Source organism: Mizuhopecten yessoensis, unplaced genomic scaffold, assembly GCF_002113885.1.
Source record: "Mizuhopecten yessoensis strain PY_sf001 unplaced genomic scaffold, ASM211388v2 scaffold11161, whole genome shotgun sequence".
NCBI classification, from domain to species: Eukaryota; Metazoa; Mollusca; class Bivalvia; order Pectinida; family Pectinidae; genus Mizuhopecten; species Mizuhopecten yessoensis.
In genome coordinates, this window is record NW_018408910.1 from 1607681 (window position 1) to 1617906 (window position 10226).

The following is a 10226-nucleotide window of genomic DNA, read 5'->3' on the forward strand; positions in this document are numbered from 1 at the left end:
ATTTCTCATATCAGTCCCGCACGGCATGATTTTCTTTTCAGAAATGAATTATCAATTATAGTTCTGCCGGCGATTTTTTTTCCTAGAACTTGGTTACAGAATTTGGCAGTGTTACGGGGATTCTTAACTAAACAAAGGTGTTAATAGGACGTTAAACCATGTGAAACTAAACTCATGAAGTATGTTATAAATATATGGTTTAACATGTGTAAAACCCACATGTAAAACCACAGTTTTTTCATGTATAGAATGATGAGTGGCTGATAAGTTACTTGATTCATTCTGAATACGTGCTACTTAAATACTTAAGGATCCCTGTCCCACTGCATGCAAAACACTAAAGAGTTCCACTGTAGTTTTCTAACCTACAGTAACCTCCCTTTAGTTCCGTTTTAGATATAACTGTAGCGCGCCAATAAGTAACGATTGACCAGCTCGTTAGAGCTAAGTCCCCGGTTCAGATAGTCCAGGGTTCGAATCCTCGTCTGACGCCGTTGTATTTTAACCCAAAGAACATTGTTTTTGACTCTTTTTATAATTTCATCTTTAAATAAATCCAAAGCATGGTCACATATTTTGGCTGTGACATAGGATCCTTAGAGTGAAAACCGCTTGTATACGGTATACCTTTTATGTGAGAAAATAAACAAATGATCAAATGAACACGGCTTGACATACTTTATTCATTTAAAATATAGAGGAAATCCCATGAAACATACAAGTTTAGTTTAATTACATGTATATATGAGGTTAAAAAATACAAGTATTTTATACGTTTGCCTATTTTCACGACTATTTTTAAACCTAAAGTAAGCCTAAAAGTCGCGCGTTGTTGTGATCTCATAGAAAATGAAAATGAGTTCAAAAGTATTTGTTTTTATCGAATTTCTTTGGAAAATGTATATTTTTCGTCTTCGCAATAAGTTTTTCATGACAGACTACCAATAGTCTGTATTGTGACGTCATAATTGAGACACGTAGTGTTACACACAGCATACGTTTATATTAGATGACACAACATATTCCTATATCCCCATTGGTTGGATCATATGAGGATGAGGATGTAAAAAAATAAAACTATAGATAAATCAAGGCAGCAAATAAATACAATATAATTTGGTCTAGTTAAGCGTTAGTGAACACTTTTGTTAAAACTTCTCCATTAAACGCTATCTCCACATACTACTTTGATCAACAGAAAGTTGTTGAATAGTGATGTATAACTGTGACTTCGTTCCATTCGTGTCTGGCCTCGGATTAGGAAGTCTGTAGTACCACTGACAGTACAAGGGAACAATTGTCACAGTCCTAGTCATGTCTTGTTCATTTCCGACAGATTGGTCGAGCCTTCTTACTGGTCACGGTAACGTTTCTTCGTCTCACTGGCACATGAAATTGATGTATTCTGGAAAAAAAATAGTAATACAAAAAAATAAATAATAATAAAGATTCTTTAAGGATCCTCCTACCACTGACAAAACTGTAGCTAAGTGTTGGAAACTGTTTTTTCGGCATGACTACAGCTTTGATAAATCATTTCAGAAAAAAAAGTCATACCGTGCGGGACTTTTATGAGAAATATTAAAGATAGAACAAACAAAATGCTATCAACAACAGTGTTCTGAGTGTAAAACTGCAGCATGGGTCTACCGGGATTCGAACCCTGGACCTCAGATTGTTATACTATCGCTCTAATCAATTTAAGTATTTTAACGTGACTATTGGCAAAACGAGTTCCCAGACCAAAGATTTTTTTCAATTTGTTTTTTAAAGCTGACATTTGTAACAATTCGTTCCTTACCTTGGTGTACAGCATACTAATAAAATCTTTCACCCCCTTGGGGGTGAGATAGGAGAATCTCAATCCGAGGGGGAGGATTCTTAAGTTGCCAAACACGAGGCTTTGCCGAGTGTTTGGCAACTAAAGAATCTTTCCCCAAGTTGAGATTCCACTATCTCACCCACAAGGGGGTGAATGATTCCTTTTCTCTTACCCTGTTCTTTTATTGTGTATCATATGCACAATGTAATGATAACGTTACATGCTAAATTCAGGGTTGACGTGACGTTGATGGATTGTTGACGTGACCTCATTGTAGTGTTAAAGTGACGTCATGCCATTGTTAGGAATAGGGGAATCCCCCCGTCTCAACCCTAGGGTGAGACAAGAAAATATCACAACGGTAAAAATGCGGATACACCTGTCCAGGATAAGAGAAAGCTATATATCTACCTGTAACCTTGTGACGTTTTAAATCGGTCAGGCGTGCTAGGAGAGAGAAGGACAACACAGTGATTCGTCATAGCGCGAACACTGCACTTTAAATATCCCTGCCCCACAGCACTGTTGTTTTTCATATACATGTATAGTAACCTCCATTTGATCTCGTTAAGGATATAGCTGTTGGGCTAATACACTTCCGTTGACGTTATAGCTTAGTCGGTTAGCGCGATAGAACATGCATAACAACCTGTAGTCTATGGTTCGAATCCCGGACTATTTCCCCTATTGCTATTTTCCCCTGTTTTCAATAAAAACGCTGTTGTCGAATATTGTTTGCTTTATTTTATCTCTGTTATTTTTCGTAAAAAAAACACCAAGGTATGGTTTTCTTTTCAGAAACTCATCTTTAACAAAATAATTTACATGTGCTGTATGCATATCATAGTTGTTCTAGAATAAGAAGCGTTGTAATTCCGGTGAATTCCGGCAGCTGTATTCAAACACAGTCAATATAAACGAACAAGTACTTTAATAACATTCTTAAGTAAACATTTATGTGTTATAAGTATTTATCATCTAGATATACAAATCAAACTTTTTTACGAACATAATTATATGACTTTTACTAAGATAAATCTAAGACTTTAGTCGGTCACTGGCACTCTCACCCTATCAACCCTATCTTACTTTAATAAATTCGACCATGCATTGATCTTGATGAATTCATTATGGTGTATAGTGGTGAAAGAGTTACAACACACATAGAGGAATTCTAGAGGGTTCGTTACTCGATAGTTTCGGTACATAAGAATATTTGTCTGTACCTATTTGTTAAGACAAACATGCTGAGAAATCTTACAAAAATCAGCAACAAACAGGATACAAAAGCAAACGAAGTGAAAGGTGAAAACGTAAGTCCAGGTGTCGATACTCTTATACATTATCGAAACGATTAGTGGGGAAATACTGACACGTCCTACACAACAGTTACCGATATGAATGAGTACAAAAAACCGCCTGTACCCCATCTGTAGAGATATTGCGACCCTCACATTATCGATGTGTATTTTGTATTTGTGTAAAGTATTCCTAAATGGGCAGACTATAATTAATCAATATTTTCGAGTTTCTGTTTCCGTTTATAAAGAAAGTATTCCTAAATTGGGCAGACTGTACTTGTGTCCTAGTATTGAGTTACTGTTTTTCTTTATAAAGAAAGTATTCCTAAATTGGGCAGACTATACTTGTGTCCTAGTACTGAGTTACTGTTTTTCTGGGAACCGGTATATTACAAAGTCGATACACTATTAAATATTACCAATATTGCCATACAGGAGTCATACCAACTCTGCATCAACATAAGTGTCTAGTTTAGGGGCCACAGGGCATATAAAAAGATGACAGGGGAAGTCAGAACTCGTTTCGTATTGCAGAGTTTTCTGCTCTAGTGAGCAGGTATTGATTGTTACGTCATTTGTTTGTGACAGTAACGTCATACATTTTTGAGAAAACGACGTAATTTTCACACACAAACTAATGACGTTACAATCAATACCTGCTCACAAGAGCAGATAACTCTGCAATGCGAAAAGATGAAGGATATTCTTTGCGCTTAAAACTGATGCGGTGATTCCCTTCACCTCAATGTACATGGAGTGTACAACATTTGCTTAGTATCATGACTATACTACAGAAAATCCTACTGATACAATTTTAGATTAAACTAGTAAAAAACATTTCGTCAGTATATGAAATTATTGAAACGGTTTGTTTATTTGAAACTAGGCTGGTTATTTGTGTTTTACGTCCTATTAACAGTTACGGACGTGCCAGGTTTTAGCAACCCCGCGACCCAGTTGTGGAGGGCTAGTGATTATAGACGGTCAGACGCCTTAACCACTCGGCCAATGCGGCCCTTTAAATTTAGGAACTATATGTATTTTGTAGACGTGCTATACAAAATCTTGTTTAGGGTTGACGCATTTGTTTATTTCTTATAATTCTTTTCACTTTCTGTGTTGTCAAAATACCATTCAACAGCAAATTTGATTGCGACAGTACATGGTTTATCAATAATAATAATAATTATAATAATTCGATGTTTTTTATTTACCAGTTCGTAGGTCGTCTCAACGTTATAGGGCCTTTGCGACCAGCCAATATCTTTCTCAACTTCCTTCGGAGCCTACAGCCGATGCTCCAATTTCGGCGCTCACAGCTAGCATTCAACAGTTCTAGCACTACCCAACCACGTACTCATTTACAACTGAGTAAACTGGAACAAGCGGAGTAAAGTATCTTGCTCAAAGATACAACGCAGTGCCGTGCCTTTGCTCGAATCCACAACCCTTCGGTCACGAGCCCGGCATCTTACCACTAAACTACCGTGCCTCTAGTTCTCTACATAAAGGGAAATTATTTCACAATCATACATGAGTATTACCTTCTGGGCTTATTTTACCGTCGTTATTCTTATCAACCATTCGCATAAGTGCGTCAAACTGGACCTCTGTCAACTTCATGGTGCCTTTGACCATCATGATTTCCCGGAATTCCTCCCTGCTTAGCACTCCATTCTTGTCTTTATCAAATGTATCAAATGCTTTTCTTAATTCTGTTTGTGGATTTCCAGCTGTTTTTCGTAAATCTTCATACACTTCTAAAAATTCTTCGAACTCCAAAGAACCACTTCCTGAAATGAAATTTGTGTCAATTTTAAGAATTTAACAAATATTTATATATCGGTGGTACCCATATACATATATTTATCATCGTACGGCATTACCACTATATCACCCTACCACATTCAGCTGGCATTCATATAGGCTATGAATGTCATTAACCGATTGTTCACGTCATTATTATTATGACGTCATAATTTGTACCTTCGATACCACTGACCGTCTCTGGGTAATGGCTGTTCTATTCATTGAACAAGCATACACGATGCATATATATTCGAACTAAATGCTGAAAAATAAGTGTAAATGGTTTTTTATAAGATAAACAGATTAAAAAAATGGTAAACATAGGTAGTGAACTGCTTTCAATTGGCATTCATAGGCAAATCGCATATGAATGCCGCTTTTATATAATTGGCCAAATTGACTAGTTCTTTTGAGTTCTTTTGTGTTTGTATATTTAATAATTCTATTATTTTAAACATAATTTGCTTTTTCCCGTAGTAGTTTTTCCAAAATTTAACAATCAAATCAGAATAACAGACATTTCAACAAAAAATGAAACTCATCTTCAACATTATTTAAAGTACAAACAGTACATACTCTTAGACTACGTTCAATATTTTGATATCAACCTTTATGTTATTACGATTGAAACCAGCCAGAAAATATTTGTAAACATGTTTGTCAGACTGTTAAGTATGGATTGTACAAACAATCATGTAGCACAACCTTTAAAGTGTTTCTGTGTGACGTTTCTAGGATTAATACGGTATGCAGTGTTTCTGTGTGACGTTTCTAGGATTAATACGGTATGCAGTGTTTCTGTGTGACGTTTTTGGGATTAATACGGTATGCAGTGTTTCTGTGTGACGTTTCTAGGATTAATACGGTATGCAGTGTTTCTGTGTGACGTTTCTAGGATTAATACGGTATGCAGTGTTACTGTGTGGCGTTTCTGGGATTAATACGGTATGCGTGTTTCTGTGTGACGTTTCTGGGATTAATACGGTATGCAGTGTTTCTGTGTGACGTTTTTGGGATTAATTGTGACGTTTCTAGGATTGATACGGTATGTACTCTGTCACACTTATAAAAGAACATGTTTTGCCGATATCATTTGTCGTACAATAAATTCTCGTTATAATGCCACCATTTATTTGTCCATAGACATTTTTACGTTATGAAAGGGTTTGCCAATAAAATGAAGTAAACAAATAAAGGGATTCTTAACAAAAGGAGAGAAGAAAAGGAATTGAACTAGATTTTAGGCAATTGAGGCGCCAGATTAAAGGGGCTAGTCGGGGAAAAAATGCCATATTTGCTGAAATGGCATACACATGTTTAAAATACATTCTTATGAAATATACCGATACAAATTTTGCTGAAATTCACTCCCTAAGAGTAAAAATTATAATTATATCAAAGAAATCCTAAATCGTCACCTGCCAGTCTAAAACTCTCAATTGACCCAGATCAATAATGTAATTTTACCGCACGCGCATCATTAACAAGGCCAAATGTAAACATAGCGGCGAAAGACAGGCACGAGGTATCAATACCGTTATATATAACAACAACATATAGGTAGGAATGCTACACTTGCATCATACATGACCTTTGAAAACAATTATTTACGTATAGTATTGCTGTCTTGTCCGCTAGTTGAGTCCGACATGGCACGTGACGGCGTGCTATTGTTGTTATCTTCATTGCCTCACTTTCGAAACAACCAATGACATATAAAAATAGATCTGCGCTAAATTTACGGGGGGCTTCCCGAGATTTCAGTGGTCAAAACTGGACATTGCAAGCAGAACTCGACCATCATATTGCCCTGGTATAACTTTTGGAAGGACAGAGAACGCATTTTGTATTTTGTATTTTTTCCCCGACCAGCCCCTTTAAACGAGAGGCGTCAAACCGAGATTGTAAATGTACTTTATTGCTATAGATATATTTAGAAATAGACTTACCGTCAGTATCTCTCTTCTTGACGATCTGTTCGACTTCCTTTATCGACTTGTAGATTTTATTTGCGGCCAGGGCCTCAGATAATTCTTTTGCACTTAGTGCCCCTGTTTCATCTGTATCAAATTTATCAAAAACTTTTCTCAAAACTGAAAAAAAATAAAAAAATGAGAAAACAATATACATTGTATTTGAGAAGCAATATACATGTATAAACCAATTTGAAACGGTATACATTCTGCTAACGATATGGTATAAATTATTCATGGTTCTTTTTGTTAATGTTACTTTTGATGTGATATATAGTACCATTCTATAAATATTGCACGTGAGAAACCACTCTTATTCTAAAAAGAAATTAATCTGTTTCACACTTACGTGTCTTTTCTTCTTTGGTTACCTTGGACTGAAACAAGATCAACTGCGGATTAACTTAAGTCGTATATAAGAAACACCTTTAAAATAAACATTTCAAACCAATTTTAGCCGAGTAAACAACAGTTTCCCGTGAAACTATCTAGATAAAAACATGTATATAGGAAATAAATACATCATTTCCCCACCTCTGCGTATGTAAGATATACGTGCCACGTAGAGAGCACATATGTAGTATACAAATATACGTGCTTTTGTTACCCTGGATAGCCTATAGGTGTATCCACATTTCTACCTGTGTGACATTTCCTTGTCTAAAAGCAAGTTAGAAAAACCTCAACCTTCGGGCTAAGATTCTATAATGTCTGGCCCTCGGGCTAGACATTTAAGATCTTACACTGCATCACCTGATATCAACTTTGTCTTATCTTTGTATATGACAACGTCAACATTTGTCCCGTGTGGAACACCAATGTAGGATAACTCTATTTTTATATATTTCATTACATATCTTGTTCTATATGAAAACATCTCAGCATTAAAAAGTGAGGGAGTTATATATCGGAAACCGTCGGCACTATCCGTAAAATTTTCTCGTTTAGGGAAAGTGCCAAGGGTTCCCCGAATGGGAGTTAGTAGAGTACAATGTGACGCTTAAGGTCATAGGAGTGTATTGATAAACGGAGATAGGAAGTACTTCCTTAGTTGAAATTCCAATGTAGGGAGACAGTATCACAATTTCCGCATATTCTAATGTTTAATATTAAACTGATGAATATTGTATGTTTATTTTTGACAGAACAGTGTGTTCTCTCAATATTAAATTATTTCAAAGCAATCCATGCATTAATTCAGGTGGTTTTTTTTTCAATGAGTCACATGTGCTCATTTTTCTGTACTTCAGGAAACCGGCTACCTATTTCACTACACTGTGAAGTTTTTCAAGAACGATAACTCATACATGCCATTACTATGTGTATATGGTTTTATCATAAAATGTCAATATTTAATCGTTTATAGATAATGAGTTTTACACAATTTCAGCATTTATGAAATTGATATACATTAATGCAATACTAATCTATGTCAGTATCATTGTTATTGACATTATTTTGAAAAAAAATGTGTCTTTCAATTTTTTTCCCAAATTCACTCCTTTTTACATAAATTGCCATTTCAAATCCTTAAAATTCTGACAACCTATACTTTTTTTGTGGTAGAAAATTTTCTTTACTTCAAAGCAATATAACTACAAAATTTGAATGAATTCTACTGGGAAATGGTGACACAATCCAATTACCTTAAAGAGGCTCTAACACAGTAATGCTTCATAAAAATGCTGCTCGCCATTTTGAATAGCTTACTCAAATATCTGGTAAGATTTCTTAACAAAGTTATCAGTTTTACAGTTACGTAAATACCTTCGCTTCATCTGCGTTTGAAATTGAAGTCTACTGCTGTGAATGCAATGAATAGAATGAGTCGTTCTGATTGGTCAATGTCAGACGTATATCTTCACATTTCTCCAAAGAAAGGTTGACGTCATTAATGGTTTGGCAATAAAATGAGGAAAGGACACAAAGGAATTCTTAAGAATAAGAGAAGAACGGACCCTGGAATATGTTGGCGGAAAGCAATGGAGCAAAGTTTACTGTATTAAATGTACTATATCTTCACTGCAGTGAAGATATAACTTTTTATCAAATTAAAACATCCGATATATTTCACAGGTAATAGTCATAAATATCAAATAAGGTCGAATATCAGTAATTTATTTTACATCTGAACACTATAGTATTTCTATCTTACTTAATATATTAGAAACACCTCACTCCAAAATATAGATAAGTATCCCACTTTGCTGAAAACAAGTTTTAACTATTGTGATAAAAGAGTTGGTAAAGTATACCAGTGGTTTGAATATTAATTCAAGATAGGTTGTCTAGAACATGTTTATGATTAATCCAGGCTGAATCATAAAAAGGCAAACATGTATTTGTAACGTGGCTATTCTATAACAAGGATTTTATGATTCAGTTTTGTTGCTAACATCAGGCCGACAGAGCCCCCTTCCCTCCCCAAATACCAGCTAATGTCAGTATTGTGCACCGATGAATTTATTTGAAGAATGAAATATAAATATTTAGTTACATATAGGAATTACAAAAAACGAAATAACAGAAAGCATGTAAGAACACTTATGTTCGTTAAGTTATCGAATTTTTCTTCTATTTTGGTGAAGTTACAAATGGAATGTGTTTGATATTTTATAAATAAGACAAGAAATCTGGCAAGCTCAGTCTAACATTTTCAACATTATATACCACACCGCCGTTCATAGTTCACATATGTAAGCCAGACAGTGTTTGTTTCCGGTATATGCTATTAATTTATATATACAAGATATTAAATTGCAATAAAATTAAACAAACTTACCATTTTGTTGGTCTTAAGAGGTCCTCTGAGTGAAATAAGACAATGCACTATGCTGAGGTTATTTCAGTATTAATACACAAAATCGACTAATCTTTCCACAAGACTACACTTCTATTCGTTGTTAAAACAGTGGCTTATATTGACTTAACATTAAGAAAAGGACTACAATGGTAAAGTTTTGTACCGATATCATTCCTAATTGATTGCTTTAAATAGATATAGATACCTTAAGACCAATGAGCTCCATGCCTTGATAGCGATCATGTCCACCCTTTAAGAGTCCGTACCTAACCTTCTGAGTATACTTACTTATATTGACTTAACATTAAGAAAAGGACTATGTGACCATTTCGCTATGTCATTATAACGCCAAAGCGGTCTGTAAGTGGTACTGAAGAAGGGGTCGTTTCGTGCTTTTCATCAGCGTCATGCGTTAACAACAGTGTCGACAAAACATTTTAAATTATGTTGGTTAAAATATATTGGCATTTGTAGATACATATTTTTTTGATCGAATATATTTATTTTTTTGACATTTC

At 35.1% G+C, this 10226-nt stretch overlaps 1 protein-coding gene across 1 annotated transcript; it reads right to left on the bottom strand.

The window, feature by feature from the left end:
- Positions 1-669: 669 nt before the first annotated feature.
- On the bottom strand, positions 670-9811 carry LOC110467131 (calmodulin-6-like). The gene is made up of 5 exons (XM_021524066.1): positions 9688-9811; positions 7255-7282; positions 6882-7025; positions 4668-4916; positions 670-1405 (listed from the first exon to the last, which is right to left on the bottom strand). The coding sequence occupies exons 1-5, from the start codon at positions 9688-9690 to the stop codon at positions 1380-1382; spliced, it is 450 nt and encodes a 149-aa protein (XP_021379741.1). The 5' UTR covers positions 9691-9811; the 3' UTR covers positions 670-1379.
- Positions 9812-10226: the final 415 nt, after the last annotated feature.

Bases quoted from the DNA above. Each gene is read 5' to 3' on its own strand.
- LOC110467131 (XM_021524066.1), bottom strand. The intron at 7,026-7,254 runs GTAAGTGTGAAA...ATTTTTTTTCAG, and splicing joins AACCAAAGAAGAAAAGACAC to TTTTGAGAAAAGTTTTTGAT. The intron at 1,406-4,667 runs GTAATACTCATG...TTTTTTTTCCAG, and splicing joins CGGTAAAATAAGCCCAGAAG to AATACATCAATTTCATGTGC.